Source organism: Aulonocara stuartgranti (genome assembly GCF_965226115.1).
Source record: "Aulonocara stuartgranti genome assembly, chromosome: 7".
NCBI lineage: Eukaryota > Metazoa > Chordata > Actinopteri > Cichliformes > Cichlidae > Aulonocara > Aulonocara stuartgranti.
The window spans coordinates 26,975,604-26,993,430 of NC_138945.1; the positions used below are offsets into that span (position 1 = coordinate 26,975,604).

A 17,827-nucleotide genomic window follows, 5' to 3' on the forward strand; every position below is an offset into this window, starting at 1 on the left:
TTAGAGCAACATATGCTCCAATTCAGACAACAACTTTTTCAGGGAAGGTGTTGCATATTTCATATCATTCCATATTTACATCTAGATGAGGCCTTTCACAGCAAGACATTGCTCAACCGCATACTGCATCTATTCCAACAGCATGGCTGCCTGCAGTCCACACCTTGGACCAGCTGACAGCATTCGTTGTATCACTAAATTTACAATCCCAGAAGTCCCACAATTGTTGAGCAGTTGGCTACTATCAGACAACAATGAGACTAGGGCTGCCACGATTTGTCGACTAGTCACGATTACGTCGACTATCAAAATCGTCGACGACTGATTTAATAGTCGACGTGTCGTTTGAAGCAGGGGCGGAGCGTGGGGGTGGCTTACGGGGCTTAAGCCCGGGTTGTTTTGTCAGAAGCCCGGGGTCTTTTGGAGTGTAATTTTTTCATAGTTAGATGTCTGGCTGACAACTGTATAAAACAAAAAGTACACACAATATTCGAAGCACATAGTGCACACTGTGGGAATTTACGACTGTGCGTGAATCCCCCCCTGATATTGGTATGATCCAAGCTCAGGCACTAAGCGACTGAGCGAGGGGGCGGGGGGAGCTGCTGCCCGTGAGTGCGCTGTTGGAGAGACGGAGCCAGCCATACTAAGGAGAGCTTAAGTTTGAGCAGGTACCAAAGCAAATCATTCGTACCGTACAAATAATGTAAATATGACGGTGCATCACGAAAGATTGATATGAAACTGATCACTTGACCAATATTACGTTACTTGCTCTTCAAGTGAATCAACAAATGGCGAAATGAAAAGCCGAACAAATGCTATTTTTTAGAGAGTCTTAGCTTGCGTGTGTTTATTTCATATTTTCAGTTCTTACCCTCCCCGACTAATTCGGTTTCAGTTATGTACTGAAATATAAGAATGGACATTAGAGGGTTCTTTCAAAGAAAAAACTCAGGTAAATGTTATTTTATATATTATGCTTTGTATGTTGTTCAGTATATTTCTATGCAAAACAAGAGGGATTTCAGTACACAGCAGGATATTCACATTTGTAACCAGATATTTACACTTTAGGGAGAAAACATAAAACATTTTTACTGTACAACATCAATTTAGAGTAAACTTTTGTTTTAGATAAATATTGAAATATATTTTGAATTAGTTAAATGTCAGAATAAAGAGAGACAGAGCTGTCTATTTTTTATCACTTTCATTAAATTTAGGAGTACATGTACACTAAGTTTATTGTTAATTAGTAAGAAACTCCAGACGATTCCATTCTGAGCTGAAGAAGCTTCTGATAGGTTAGTAGAGTCCATGTGAGTAAACTGGTGGCACAGCTGTGGATGCATATAAGGCAAAACACAGAGTCTGTTTCTTTGACATGGGAAAATCAAGAGATATCAACCAAAACACCAGGAAAAGAACTGTGGAGCTCCATAAGTGTGGCTCAGTTTGAATACAATTTGGTGCCATTTGCAATTAAAAAACACAGACAGTTTCTCTCTTTACTCTTAAAGTTAACAAATATGTTTTTATATTTATCAATCTAAAAAAATAAACATTTAGTCTGATTTGATGTTACAATTAAAAAAGTGTTTGTGTTTTGATCTGAAGAGTTTGTAAATATCTGGTTTCAACTGTATATTTGATGATTGTCAGCACAAAGAGGGAGAGAGAGGAACAGAGATTGAGATGGAGAATGAGGACAGAACAGAGATGAACAAGAGCAGGTGAGACACACATGTTAGTCAAATGGTTGCTTACTAAAAGTATCACTGTATCATAGGTACTCATGTATCTCGTACCTAGTGTTTCTTTTTAGGTTTGCTATTTTTCAAATTCTATATTTATTAAGTTCTGCAGGCTTGTTTGCACAACAAGGCTAAATAATTATATAAACTTTTCTCAATCTAAATATTGTACTTTGGTAGAATTAAATAAATAAGTGTAGTGCAGGTCTATGATGATTTTTAGTGCTACTATCATCTAGTTCTGATTGTGGTTATGTCTTGGTTAAGTCCTCAGTAATCCTGCTTTTGAACTGTTGTAGTCCTGTTTTAATTCTGGATCAGTTCTGGGTCTGGTTGAATTGGGGTTTAGTCCCTGTGTCTTGATACAGCCCCGACTTCGTTCTGTCTTGCTGCTCAATTAAAAAACTAGTTTAAGGTGTCCTGCATGTGTGATATATATATTTCCCTATATGAAGTCATTCTTTTTTGAACAAAACTCAAAACAGAGCCTATTAATCTTTCAGTCATTTCTACACCCCCCCCCCTCAAAAAAAAAAAAAAAAATCCCACATGCATACTACCCTTTAGGGCTAAGCCCCGGGTGTTTCAAATGTCTGGCTCCTCCTCTGGTTTGAAGCTTTGTAAGATCGCAAAAGACGCAGGAATAATAGCAGGATTTAAGAGTGTAATAACGGACTGAAACAGAAGATGGCAGCACTGCATGTACAAGGATTCCAGCTGCCGTTAAACCCCGAAGAAGAAGAAGTAGCTGTGTCCCAGAATTCATAGCGCGGCCCAGCTTAGTTTCCAACAATGGCGGTAGCTAGTTAGTTTTAATATTACTCTTATTATTCTTTCTGGGTCACAAAATAAACGTTTAACATATTTTCAGGCGAGAATGTAGCTGTGTAAACCTCAAATATCGGCTCAGTTTTCGGAGACGTCTGTTACCCACTAGCTCGATAGCTAGCCGGGGGCTAGGTCACTAGCGCTGTGAGAACACCGGACTCCCGGCAAATTGTTTTCAAACCCACCGCCGTCTTTCGCGACTCAGGTTAAATATATATGAGTCACTTAGATAAATTAAAAATGTTGTTGTTTGGCCTTTTTTTTTTTTTTTTTTTAGTATTTTATTTGTTCCTGAGTAAATCGGTTTGGCTGAGATTAAAGTTATAGTTTTTAGACAGCTGAATAAACGTCAAGCAGACAGCTGATTATCAGAAGTGTGAGATGCTGTAGAATATACCCTGGTGTCCTGTTATATTTTAGATAGCAAGGAGTTTATTAAACTTTACCGAAACAATCTGCAAATTTCATTAAAATTGAATAAACTATCATCTTGTCTTTATTTTTAGTTAGCACCTTAAAAGCTTAAAGCTGTAAGCTAATGATAGTTATATAAGCTGTAGTTTTACGTCCAGTGGATGATGATCTGATTAGTCGACTAATCGCAAAAATAATCGGTGACTAGTCGACTATCAAAATAATCGTTTGTGGCAGCCCTAAATGAGACAATAGGCCTCTCTCAAAGGGGGGGGGTTGCTACACAGTGGCCTTGTCCCACGTTTTTTGACACATGTAGCTGCCATCAATTTTAATATGCCCTTTTAAAAAACAAGAAAAAGAAAAAGGACATATACTCCTAGAAATATTTGATATATTCTCTGTTTTATATTGTAAGTAATGATTGTATTTTATTTTTATCCACATTTACACAGTCACACAAACGTTTTGGAGGTGTGGTTGCATTACACTATATTATGCTATAGATAGCGGAGCTACCACGGGAAATATAAGGGTAAAATATGCCTAGTCTGTATTCACGTATGGTGGTTAAAAATGCTTTAGATAAATTTGATTGTTTTCTTAATTTTCTAACTTGACTTATTTTCTGCTCTAAGGCCTACAGCTGCACAGTGTCTAAAATCACAAAAGGTGAAGAAGAAAAATGTACTTGAGGGTTTTTTTTTTCTCTCTTTAGAGACGGTACTATAAATAGTCATATGCACACTGAAAGGGACAAGGGATTGTAACAAGGCTGGCTCAGGAAAAGTGAAAGTTTCTTACTCTCCTGGGAAATTATTGCTCATATTCTCTCCTTTAAAACAGAAGGAAAACTGTGGTTACACAACACAGTGCAGCCCTCTGGCTACACACTGAGTTACAACTGTCAGCTGCAAAGTGCCTCTAATTACCCCAGTGTGAGTCAGTCTGTTCATTTTAGATTGGTCAGCTGCTGGATTCACACTGAAAAACTGGCTTCAGTCCATCAGCGGATTAAATATAGCAATAGATTTTCCAAGGACAGACTTTATCTAACAGGGTTAGGTCTTAGATTGCTCCTGAGACGGCCAATTTTAAATTTGTGTATATTCCTGGTACTAAAGGGGCATCTGGATGAAAAAGAACATCAAACGGCATCCTTTATGTGGTGAGATAAAAAAAAGATTATGAGCTCTGCAATAAAGCAATCCAAATAAATTTTTCCAACTTCAGCTTAGTATCAACAGAGCTGTCTCATGGATCTAATTCCCCTCACCCATCTGCTAAAATTTGTAAGAAAACAGAGAGAAAGGGACAAAGAGAAATATGGGGTGAGAGATGATGATGATGAAACAACATGAGAGAAGAAGCCAAAAAAATAGAAAGAAAATGTGCTCATGACAGAAGAAAAGAAGTGTCTTAAAACAGACAGAAGCAGAGAAATGGAGGATATTTATTACACTGCAGTTTTTACACCCAATCTGGTGTCTAGCTTGAGGGAAAGATAATGAAATGATAGGAAGAAACGATGGTTTCAAATTGGGATTGGCATATGGGAGGCTTATCCCAACACCAGGCACACAAAACGTCTGCCCTCTCACACCTGTTCTAGCAAGATATAGAAGTTCAGACAGTAAGAGGCGCGGGAAAGAAAAGTACTGTCCTGGGAGCATAAAGGAACAGAAGCAAAGGGAAACTACATTTTCCAAGTCTTCGAGATTTCTCGTATACTAAAAATGACCTCGTATATAATAATAAAGAAAGCATTTATCACCTAAACCATGTGACCAACAGAGAAGAGCTCTTACACAGAGAATGGTCGTATATTAAGCTGTCAGTTACTGAGCAATCATTATCTGCTACTGTTGGTAGCCAGTTAGGGGACCGAAAACAATATCACTGCTTCATTATTGCCCTCCATTTCACTCCTCTTACCAACAGAACCAAAAGGTGCCATCTTTAGCACTAACATGTTCGAATGAAGCTGTAAGAGCAGCTGAATTGAAATAAAATGGTAAATGGTCTGTATTTGTATAGCGCTTTACTTGGTCCTAAGTACTCCAAAGCGCTTTACACTATACACAATCATCCACCCATTCACACACTGGTGATAGCAAGCTACAGTGTACAGAATTAACACACCAAATCAGCTGAACAGATAAATGACACAAGCAAAGCCAGACTGAATCTGCACCAATCTCTGAGTATATCAATCTGCAGGAAACACAAAGCTACATATCCACCACGTCACCATTTCAGCCAAAATGTAATAAGAAATGGCTAAAACGGCAGCAAATCACAACACTGAAAGTGTCACTTGGAAAAGGATAAATTGCCTGGGCCTGAAACGCTTAGCCAGCGGGATCTGTTTACTCATGTCAGTTTACACTATCCACTACACTGCTGCAGGATAATCAACATGATGGGTACTATGGGAAACATGGAGCGCTTACATCAACAGTTCCAAGTCAGCTCATTTTGCATCGCATCAGCAATCACATCTGTCCTCAAAGCTACTAAGAGTTCCACCAAATTGTACTAGTGGATGATCCTTCTTTGTGACCCTCCAAATTACTGCCCCTAGGATATTCACAACAATTCGTGTTAATCACATTAATCCCTTTCGATTTCCATACACTTGCAACAAATTCAGGTAAAATTTGTTCTTCAAAGTGACTCTCCAAATTAATAAATTGGTGAACATGTCTTACTTAAAGGGGGTTAATCTGCAAAAAGCTTTAATAGAAACTGAAAAACCTATTGACTCGAACAATTACACTGCACTACTGTCTGCCTTGAGGATGTGTGACTTTTTACAATGTCCTATTCAATGTGTACCTCATACCAGCATTACGTAGATTTTACTACTTTTTCCCACCACTGAAACAAAATACTTTGAAGACTGAATACACACAAAATTCAACCTTTTTTTTTCAAATATTTAACTAGTACACAGCTAATTTACAGTAGGCTATTGGCCTGACTCTTTCCTCAGGATATTTACGCTCTGATAGCCACTGCAGAAGACGGAGAACATCTGGTAAAGAAAGAAAGAGCTGGCACAGTAGTGACAGCAGGCTGTCCGTTGCCACCTGGTCTAACAGGCAATATTCCAGTTCACCACAAATCAGTTGGGCTAACATGAGGAGCTGACATGCAACATCCATCACACAGACAGGCAATCTACACATCAAATGACCACTATCAGAGACTTATTTACACTATAAAGTATTGCTGCCTTTTTGTGACAGACAAAAGGCTTTAAAAATTTGCATTATTGCAACACCTTCGTAGTACTTCACAAAGGAGAATTTTAAAACAGAATCTCCGTACCCTACATGAGGTATGGAGATTTGAGAAATAGAACAAAGGAGTGAAGAAAAGAAGTTTTCTATAATTCAGTTTGTATCTTTAGAGTGACACTGGGATATGCCGATAGGCTCTGCTCCTCTCCATTGGAGTCTATAAACATTTTAGGGAATCAACAATTTAGGTAACTACAGCTGCATTAAGAAATTTACATACATTCATCACAGGCATGTATGTCAGCCTAATTTTGGGCTTTTAATTCTTTTTTAACAGTTTTCCCCCCGGCTGGAATGAGTGTACAGCAGACAGCTTTAATGACTAGGAAAAAAAAACTGGGTGCATTTTGTACTGTATTGTGTATTTTGGATTTTTAAATTATTTGTCTTGACATAAATAATAATAATAATAATGGATTGCATTTATATAGCGCTTTTCGGGACCCCTCAAAGCACTTTACATGCTAGAGTTTATCGAAATGTGTTGGTTTTTCAGCACGGGCCCAGCTTTTAAGATCAATCCACATATTTTCAACAGGGTTGAGGTTGTGGATTTGGGAAGGACATCCCAATAGCTTAATGAAGGCCTGCTTTATACAGTCCAAAATCAGTTTTGATGTATATTTGGGATCATTGTTATGGTGGAACACCTGATACTGGTGTTTCTACCATTTATCGGTGAAGTTGACGAATTTGGAGGTAGTCGTCTCTCTTCACTACTCCATCCACTTTGTGCAATGTATCAATACCACTGGCAGCAAAACAACCCCAGAGAATGATGCTACCACCACCACGCCTAAGAGCTGGTACAGTGTTCTTGGGGTTGAAAGGCTCACTGAGGAGAAATTCAATTTCACCACAGTCATTTATAAAGTTATACCAAGGACTCTAGAACAAAATGCAAAGAAAGTAGCATTTCCCACACTTTGAGTAAGAATAACAAAGCTTAGTTTAGGACTCGTGGCTGTGTAAATATGCATGCAAAATGTGGTGACTACATATGGTGGGTATGTGCCCCACTATATTTATGCCATTTTAGTTTTTGAGTTAATGTAGACATGTGTAACATGAATAATGATTCATATTACACTTACTATCATTTGTTAAAAATAGAAACACACAGTGACGAACACTATGCAACCGTTGCAACCATGTACCTACCTCGAGTTGAGCACATGCATCTAGCTCAGCTCTCTTTGCCTCAGGTTCTCCAGCGAATGGGCTGCGGAGAGTCTGTAGGAAGAGTGCTGCCTTCCTCTTCCTCTCTGCCTGTAGCTGTTTCTCCTTAGACTCCTTAGATGCCTGGGCCAGCTTCTCCCTGGCTGCCGCCGCTAGACGATCCTCCAGTTTCTGCTTAGCTAAGTGACGAGAGATGAGAGGGTAAACACAGGAGACATGGTTGGATTGCAGGCATTGTCCCTTTTTTGTTTTTCTCACTGCCAGATATGCAGCTACTAAATGGCGGGAACAAAGGATTGACTTGCTCTGAGAGAAAAGTGAGAGAAAAGGAAAGCTTGTTCTGGTCACAAGTAAATTCCCTGTGGAAATAAAAGAATTAAAAAGAAGAGAGAGCAGAGAGACACGGAATGAAACATGAAGAGACAAACAGTGCGGGGAAAAATTCACATTTGTGAAGCGAAAAACAAGCAAAGACTTTAAGAGTACATTTCTGCCCTAACTAAGGTAATGTCTGGCATTTTTCTGACTTTCCAAGTGCTGAAGACTGACAAAGTTTCTACTCTAAAAGATAAGGCCCGACGAAATCCCCGATGATGCATAATTTCATGCAATTCAAGGTTTGTACAGAGTAGGAGGGAACGTGGGTGGAGAAGAGAAGACAGGCATCTAACTGACAATGGGAGTGGAACAAAATGCATGGTTTGAGAGATGAGGAAAGGAGATGAAGTGACACAGATGGGTAGGGGATACATAGGTAAGAAGAGCACAGCTAATGTAATGGGGCACAGGGAGCAACGGCATGAGCGAGCAAAAAAAAATAAAAAATAGGGAAGACAAGACAGTATAAAAGCAACTGCTTGCGGAAAACAAGTTGTATAAGTTCATCATATGCAACCTCTGGGTCTACTGTTATCTCTTTGGGGTTAAAAATAGGCTAGCTGCTAAGGCAAATCATATTTGAGTACAATGAACAACAGTCAAGTGGAGCAGAATCGGTACCCTAGACACTGACATAGTCCTGCCTAGCCTCAATCTGACTCCTGTATTTATAGATACATTTGACTAATGTAATAGAACAATAAAACTAAACCAAACTCCTTACTTCCGTTTACTTCCACTTCATCATTTGGAGCTCTGTCAAGTCGTTGTTTCAGTCATGTATCAGGTAAACCGTCAAACATGATCTACCTTTAACTGTTTTTCTTGGTTTAACGCTTAAAATGTTGACATGAAGCCTTGTGACTGTTAAAATAAAAGTTTATTAAAGCCTTTCTTGACTTCTTGCAAAGAGCCAGAAGCCCAAAAAGTGAGGCAGCAGGCATTTCCTGAATTCTCCTAGCTGGAGGCTTCAGGTCATCTTTTATTTCCTCCAACAAATTAAGAAATGTCTCGGCAATCGATATGTTCTGCCAAACACCTTCCTCGGGCATTTCAAATAAAGTACCTCAAGTGGAGAAAAATTCTCTTTCTTCTACCCCACACGCTCTTGTTCGTCACAGAGCCCGTTCTTAGCAGCAACTACTGCATTCATATCAAGCACAAAATGGGTTACGCTGCATTTTTGAGTGTTGGGGTGCACTCACCATCTTTAGTCAATACCAATTCCATGTGAATGAAATAAAATAATGAAATGAAAATTGTGTTTGTACAAAGACTAAAAACACACACATTTAGTCGAAAATGATGGCAGTCTGAACAATTTATGCAGCTCTCCCTAAAAACCGGACATGATGGCGCTGTTCCAGGCCATCAACACAGATTAGTGTTTTGCAGCCTGCCACCATTTCTCCTATCTGATCAAGTTAGGCCTGCTGACTGACAGCCACTTTGCCATACAGCAAAACCAATTCAGTCAGCTTTTTATTAGGGTCTTCTAGTCTTTCTCTTTTGTCTGTCAGCTCCAGGAGAGGCCATCACACTCAAAGAGTGTTCCACTGAACCTAAACGGCACCGGTCAACTATCTTGATGCTGAAAAGTGACACATTTGTCTTTGACTGTCTGTCCGTCTATCGTTTCAGGCTCCGTTCTGCAGCTAAGAGATTATTACTCTTGCTCTCTATCATCAGACATCAATGCGGCATTCTTACAGACGTAGATGTCTGTTGGGCATTAACTGGCAAAAGGCCGGCATGTCAATCACATCTCTCTGACAAGCACGGAGATAGACATTTAATAACACAGGTTTAAGTCATCAGGGAAGGTGTCCAGTTTTGCTGAAGCTAGGCACCGATTGCAGGTTTCTGAAGTTGGCAAATTATAACAAGATTAAAAAAAACCAAAAAAACAAAAGAACTTCAAGTACAATCTGTTTTCAGATTCCAATAAAATCAATTCATAAATACATAAATAAACGATACAGCTTTAAAATAGATAAAATAAATAATCGAGTGGATAAAAAGTTTTTGAATATGTGACTAACCCTGAAAACTTAATGGGCAAATTCTTTTCTTTTGATTTTTAAAATCTTTCAATCGTTTTTGAAGAACATTCTGTAAAAACTATCATCAAAGCCCTGATCGGACCACACAGTGTAAACTTCTTGGAGAACAAAGGGGGGATTTTCTGTGTATGCATTAGGATGCAGTATTTCTATATTTTAGGCAACATATTTTCTGTTGGAAGACTTTGCTGAGCCAGCATGATGACACTCTATATCTATAATTCCATTATGCCTTTGGGGGAGATGTATATCATGCACTTTACTATACTATATAGCTAGATTCTTACCTTAGGGTACACCCTGTTAAGGGAATTCATAATTTAGACTTTTGTGGATTTATGCATCTTCTCACTTCTTTTTTAAAATTTATTTTCTACCAACCCTCCCAAAAAGCCAGAAGGTGTGAGAGAAATCACTTGGAAGCTGAGCTCATTTACAAAAACCTCACTTTTAGCAGGCCTGCATTAAATCGTCATCGAGCTGGGGAAATCATCCCGTTTTTCCAATATCCTATCAACTGTACAGGCAGTGGGGCAGTTTGAGAGCACGAGAATATTTTATGACTTGTCCAAAATTATTCTCCAAATATATTTTATACTGCTTTCTGTTGCAGACATGGCTAAAATTAGCATTTAAAGAGCTACAGAGCTTTCATACAGTCATTGCATTATCATTTTTTTTTAGACCTTTACCTTGCTTTGCTTCTAACTCCTCCAAACTGAGGGTGGGTTTCTTCTCTTCTGGTACGCTGACTGGAGGAGGCTCCTTATCAATCATCTCAGCTCCACCCATCACAGCTTCCAGCCCCTCCTCTTCCAACAACTTCAAGCAAACACATCAGAACTTATTCTTAAAAATGGTACTAAAACAAAAATGAGTTTTAAATGTGCAAAAACTACCCCAAGATCTAAAGTGAGTGCAATAAACAGACAAAGCTGAGCTAGACCTTGTCCTCATCCGAGTCATCGTCCAGTCGAACTCTGTTCTTCTCCAGTGGCAGCATGTCATTTTCCTTTGCCTTGATGGCAAAAGAGATGGGCGCAAAAGAGGCTGTAATGGCACAAAGACACGAGTTAAAATGATTTGAGAAAAGACCAAAAAGGATTCAGGTGAGTTGATATTGGAGAAAAAAAAAAAAAAAACATTGCACAACTGGATTTTTTTCTTGACAAATCCAAGTTAAAAAGAAAAGTGAAGCATGGAAAACATTCAGGAGAGAAAAGACTTTTGAAAAATAAGGGACAGACAATAAGAGCACAGAAAGACAGGTGAACATGAGAAAGACTGACATGCACAATGAAAGGTAGCATTTTATAATCAAATATCTGTGGTCTACTGGAGATGAAAGAGATCTATTGTTTCCCATTCCCCCACATAACCTTAATACAAGATCCTGATTCTTATTGTGGAGGGCTGGATAGTTTACTTGTGCAACTAATCCAACTAGTTATTAGTTTTGCCTTGCGTGCACCCTGATATACTGCGTCTGAGGAGTCTGTGAATGCGGGCCTTAATTTGAATATGCGTGCATGTTTACGGCTCCCGCCAGCGTAGTGGTAAGCAGGCTCTTTCATCTTTGCATAGCCATTTCCGGCCTGATATTACCAAATGAAATTGCCCGCATAAATACCAACAGACTCACAGGCGGCAATGCAGAGACAACAGCATATGACACATACAAACATCCACATGCACACCAGAGCAAATATACTCATATTTCCCCAAAGGCTTTGCATCCCATTCACTGAAGTAATAAATTTAAAAAAAGGGAGAAAAAAAAAAACGCCCAAAACAAAACAAAAAACAAAAAGTGCAAGCAGCCCTGCAATCTGAGAATGAGTTTATTTTTGCATGAGTTTGTGTCCTACCTTTTGTCAACTTGGACTCCTTGGCTGCCTTGTCTGACTGAAGCTTAGAATCCTCTACCTCTTCGCTCTAGATGATGAAGCACGAGAGAATAAGGAGAGAAAATGAGAAAAGGATCATCCTGCTTTTCTTTAAAATGTTAAAAGCTAAGCCATTAACATTTTCCAGAGGCTTCACAAATTCTGTATGTCTAAACCTTGTTGCATTTTTCAGCAATGAGTCCACGTTATGGGTAAACCAGTAGAACACGAGACAGATGGTGTTGTAAATGGTATTTCTTGGGAACTTGCATGCCTTCATTTTTATAAAAGATACTGTAGATTTGATGTAAAGCAGCACAATGAAAAAAAAAAAAAGTTAGTGCTGGGAAAGTTTTTAAAAGATATACCATCTATCCACTGTCGGTACAAGTAAACAATATTTAATTGGCTGGGTGGTTGAAAGAACCAACCTTTAGTGTTGGTGTATGTTATAGTCAAGGTATAAATTCAATGATGCATGGATCACTGAATGAGTCATTCCTGTGGTTTCCAATGAAACAATAACTCTTGTGTATAATTATTGTAATTATCCATCTGCAGGGACTTTCACAGTGCGCTAACTATTTTTTTTCAGGGTATTATAAAGTAAAACCAACTTGACAAGTCTGAAAGAGCACATTACGTTTTCTCCACATAATTTAAGTAGTTATTAGAAATAGTTCTCCAGGCTTCTTGCAGGACATTCAAAGCTCTTCTTTGGATGTTGGCTGTCTTTTGTTCTGTTCTCTGTTGAGGTCCAGGCTCTGGGGAGCCCGATCCATGACTGGCCTGTTTTTCTGTCCAGTGTTTGGGATCATTGTCAGTATTAAAAATAAAGCTGTTGTTGCCAGTTAGACACTCTCCAGATGGTATTGCACGGTGGATCAAAGTATGATGGTATTTTTCTGTGTTGATGATTCAGTTTTTGGCAAGATCCCCAACACCACTGGCTAAAATGCAGCTCCAAACCATGACAGAGCAGCTACCAGTTTATACACGGCTTTAGATACTCACTGCAGGACCTCTCATGACAATCATCTTGTTACTTTTATAATACTATTGAAACCTGGCTCTTTTTTGAAGTCGTCTATTATATGTAGACAGAAAACTCGTTAATCCTTTGAGTTAGGTGCCTTTTTTAATGCTTGAATGCTTCATAGGTCAGTGTTAAGTGGCTTAACAAACCAAAAACAACATTCCTTTGAAAATGGTCGGGTAGCCAGTGCATGAAGAAAAGCTTTCAAAGACAGCCTGCAGAACTATTGCTCAAGACCACATTAAACAATTATAAGAAAGTCTGATTTCGTGGAAGCAAAATATAAAAGAATGAGAGGTAGCTCAAGGATACCACTGACAATAGCTCGGGAATGTGATGAGATGTCAACTTTTATTTCCCACTGAGCAAGTGCATAAGAAGAAGGAAATCATTAACTTGTGTGCAGCAGTAGTCCCCTAAGATAAGTGAGAGTTTGTTCCTGCACTCATGTCAACATCAGCACCTCTTGTATCTAACTAGAGAACACAGCACTTACTGGAAAATCATTGGTCCTTGAATATGGTTTGAGGGGGAAAGACACTGTTGACTCATATCCTTCAAATACTTTTGTTAGGAAAAAAATTATAGTAAGAAATTAGATAAATTAGAAGACAAAGCCTGTGATTTAACAAAGAATTCACTTTTAACTATTTTTAGTTTATTTCATTAGATAAATAGTAATTTAATTTCCTCAATTTTTCTATCAACTTCCGAAGCTGTATTCATCACAGCATAACCTTCTGCACTGCAAACTGTAACGAACATTTTCTTTTTGTTTTATAGCAGGAAAAAATTAAAAACAGATTTTTGAATATTAACTGATACACCTTAAGTAGTTAGGCATTTCATTGAGCACTCATTTCTCTGAATGATAACTTTTTATAACTCAAGATCAATTAATATCATTTTTACAAGTTTAATTTCACTTCTCGTTCTCCGTTTTCACTCCCATGTACTTAATTAGAATCGAAGTTACACCCTTACGTTGCCTTCTAAAATTCCTCTGTTTGGTCTGTTACTCAAATCAACAGAGTATCTTCACAAAGCCTTTTTAACAGGCTTGTGTGCACAGACCAGATCAACAGAAACCCTCTGTAGTAATACCTGTGGACCAAGTGCTCTTAGCTGCCATCCCAAATTTAAACTACTGATGGGATGAGATGGAAAATTGATGATGAAGCCAATGCCACAGGAGGGAAAACCCTCAGGAGAAACATTTTATCATGCTTCAAAGGCAACTATCTACTATTCAGCTGTAATTGAACAGTGCTTTCAACAGTCAAAGCACTGTGAAACGCCCAGAGAATAAATCTTAGGGGAAAAAAAACAACTTTCAAGTCAAAGCTTACAGAAGAAGCACACTAAAACATTCTGGAATAACCTCAATTGTAAAATGCAGGAATTTGATTGCTCTCACAATTACACCTTTAACTTAGCTTTTACGTCCTTAAGTAAACGTATCTGCAGGTAACTCTTGAACACAGAACAGTTAAAAGGGTAATAATCCTTCCTTTTCTGGTGCAGCGCTCCAAACTTGGGCTACTCAAGGAATTTGGTTGGATTTCATAGAGCTTTATAGCAACACATTTTCATACTTTCCCACAGCCTACAATTGACCCTTTGCCAAACGAAATAGATTGAGGTCCCTGCTTTCATTCATTTCTCTGACTTGTTCCAAAAAACACTTTAGCCCCTATTGAGATTAAACTGTCAACTCAATATAAAAGTAAATTGGAAAATAGGCACAGCTATTGTGACATTTTGTTTTTGAAAATTAAATGAATTTAATCTCACATTATAGTTTTCTAGCAAATACAGAACATTGTACTTGAGGCGCAAAATTGATTAAATCATGGTTAATATAAATCAGAGGGAATGAAAACAGCTGTGCTGTAGACCTTACATGTGTATGTGTCAAGTGCTATGCGTAAATTCAACCTGTCAGCTTGTAACCCTGATATAATATCCTTACAAATCTGACTTCAGTTTTGTTTTATTTCAAAAAAAATAAATAATCTGTTCATGGTGCAAATTCTAATCCCAGTTAGACCGTCACTGAGATACTCCAATGTTTTATTACGTATTTATTTTTTAAAATTATAAGATGCTTCTATAACTGATGCAAAAATGAAAGCATCCATTCAAATATTGAAAGCTTGGGCTTTCAGAAGGTGTCACATTCAACCTAGAATATCAACATAAAAGTGTGAGGAAGGTTTGGACTATTTACCAAAAAAACTCCTTTTAATATAATTATATTTATACACTAATAAAGTGAAGAAAATTTCAAATATTAAACATTTTATTGATACTATATGAAGCAACATTAACTTTTTTCATCAAGTATGAAACTACAAATAATAGCACTGACTGAGAGCAGCAAACCTCATCCCATTAGCCAGCAAAAAATAAACACAAGACAGATTTTCTGATAGAAAAAGCCAAGCACTGCTTGTTGAAACAGCCTGTGCTGTGTCATAATGGACCACACTTCTTTGCACTCTGACAAGCTAATAAATTTGATTTGACATAAAACAAATCGCTCCTTACAAAATTCACTTACTTCTTACCATTTCTTTCTAGCTCTGACATAAAGCCAATATATAGTATATGAAATATGCTTATGTATTCATACGTATGAAGGATCTCTCCATCCATCCATTTCACTGTTGACATCACAGAGGCACCTCCCGGGAGCAAAAAAAAAAATGGACTGGTAGCGATCTGACTTACAAACAGATGAGAGAACACCAATGCTCGGCTCGGAAACTCGAAAAGCTCCCAAGCTGAGGGACACCGAGCATGTTAAGCAATTTCTTAGTAACTCAACTTAATATCTTATTTTTTGATTGCTGTAAAGTACCAGATGAACTCAAAGTGAATCAAATTTCTAAAACATGGGAGACATTTCTGGTAACAGGTGGGATTATCTCAGCAGCAAAACTTTGAGCTTTAGAAATGTTGAAGGTACAGACTGAAAGACAAGTTAAGCTGCTGAGCTAGTGTATTACTTTGCTTCTCAGTAGGATGGCTGGATAATAATAATAATGGATTGGATTTATATAGCGCTTTTCAAGGCACCCAAAGCGCTTTACAATACCACTATTCATTCACCCTCGCATTCACACACTGGTGGAGGCAAGCTACGGTTGTAGCCACAGCTGCCCTGGGGCAGACTGACTGACTGAAGCGAGGCTTCCATATCGCGCCATCGGCCCCTCTGGCCAACACCAGTAGGCAAGTAGGGTAAAGTGTCTTGCCCAAGGACACAATGACCAGGACAGAGAGCCCAGGGATCGAACCGGCGACCTTCCGGTTACAGATGCGATTCCCAACCCCCCGAGCCACGGTCCAACCCTGGATCCACCTCTTGTCATTTAATCTCTTCCTTGTTCCCTGCGTTATCCTCATTTATCAATTCCAAATTCTGGTTAAAGATATCTGTAGTGGATACGCAACAAAAGGAACTAATTTCAAAGTTGCAAAAGCATTAATTTAAGAAAGAAACTACAAATAAGATGACAATAATCCCAAGCATACCTGAAAACCATGAACTACATCAAGAAGCACAAGCTGAGACTCCCCAGAGCTCTAACTTTAGATCTGCAGGCAGATTTTATAGACACTGAGGGCAAGACAGACTAAAAATATCACATATGGAGCCCATCCTTCAAGCGCAGCTGAAAATTCTAAGATCAACAATACATGGGGAAGAAATAATAAGAAAAAGGAAATGATAATACACATACTGAGGAGATTTCGCTTAAAGTCAAGTCTGATTAATTGATTATCAATCTTATTTTGTTTGTGCAGCATTTGTCCCTACTCTAGCACATAATGTCTTCTTTGGTACTTTCTATTGTGCATTTAATGTCGTCGCTCTGGATGAAATTTAAAAACTTTCCATTGGTTTGGTTCAGTGATTTTTGAAAAATTAGTCACACTGATCTTTCTGTAAGAAACATTTCTTCACAGTCTTTGTAAAACTGCTTCTAGTCAGTGTCCATGACAGCACCGCTGCTTGTGAGCCACAGCTTTATTAAGCTCTTAAGGGCTTTATGCAGTAATCTTGATCATTTATGGATCTGTAGCAGTGATGCAAATGAGAGAACTGCTTCAGTGCAGTCATTATTAACTGTTATAATTCATTATTATTCATTATGTAGGAACAATATTTAATACTTAGAAGTTTCATGTCTGTAAATGTACATATACCATTAACCAAACCACACACCTTGCAGGGTATTAAAAAAATAAGTAATTAAAGTTTTGATTGAAGGAACCATTGTTACATTAATGTTAAATGGCAAAGAAAGATAAAGAGAGTTAGATTAATACGCACAGAAGCATAATGTATACAGCGCAATGCTTATATTACCTCTGGCAAGCCTTTTCCTTCCTTTTGCATGAAGTATTTCTTCTTAAATTCGTAATAGGTGTTGTATTGATGCCAGGACTGCAGAAATTCAAACCTACAGTGCACAGAGAGAAGAAAACATACAAAGATGAGAGGCGAGCGCTCAGAAAAATGAGCCGGGGGATGATAAAGAGGTTATGCCATATCTGATGGCAAAATTACTAACAGGAGTTCCTAAAGTGAGACCTGACTGGAACAGCAGGTTTATTTCTGGTAAGAAAACTTACCGCGGATCATTCTTGGCCCGGACGCTCGCCTCAAACTTCAGACCATTTCTTGCAACGTACTCAGCCAGCTTGTCTATGACCGGCTGGATGTCGGGTGGTGGGGGAATGATGGCTGCTGCTGATGGGGTGGAAACTGGAAGTTCAGCTTTTGAACTGTTTGGAGGGGAAATTTAAGATGTGAATACAATTTATCTTTGAAAGTTTCAACTTTTAATATGGCATCATTTTCATTCTTGTATTTAAATACACTATGTAATAATTGAATTTAAAATGTAACTTCAGACAAGATAAGCAAAACACTAACTTAGCTTTTTGGGTAAATAACAGTCATCATTAT

The 17,827-nt window shown here is 38.3% G+C and overlaps 1 protein-coding gene and 1 long non-coding RNA gene across 4 annotated transcripts in view; one reads left to right on the forward strand and one right to left on the reverse strand.

The window, feature by feature from the left end:
• The window catches only part of sfswap (splicing factor SWAP), a 55,805-nt gene that overhangs the window by 15,413 nt on the left and 22,565 nt on the right, over positions 1-17,827 (reverse strand). For all 3 annotated transcript variants that reach the window (XM_082542408.1, XM_082542409.1, XM_082542410.1), the window contains exons 9-14: positions 17,491-17,643; positions 17,225-17,318; positions 11,793-11,859; positions 10,871-10,974; positions 10,617-10,746; positions 7,466-7,662 (exon numbers count right to left, since the gene is read on the reverse strand). In XM_082542408.1, coding sequence (XP_082398534.1) covers positions 7,466-7,662; positions 10,617-10,746; positions 10,871-10,974; positions 11,793-11,859; positions 17,225-17,318; positions 17,491-17,643 — 745 coding nt within the window. The remainder of the gene's footprint in view (positions 1-7,465; positions 7,663-10,616; positions 10,747-10,870; positions 10,975-11,792; positions 11,860-17,224; positions 17,319-17,490; positions 17,644-17,827) is intronic.
• Positions 384-2,364, forward strand: LOC309711882. The gene is made up of 3 exons (XR_014278127.1): positions 384-671; positions 871-958; positions 1,666-2,364. It is a non-coding gene; the product is annotated as an uncharacterized lncRNA (long non-coding RNA).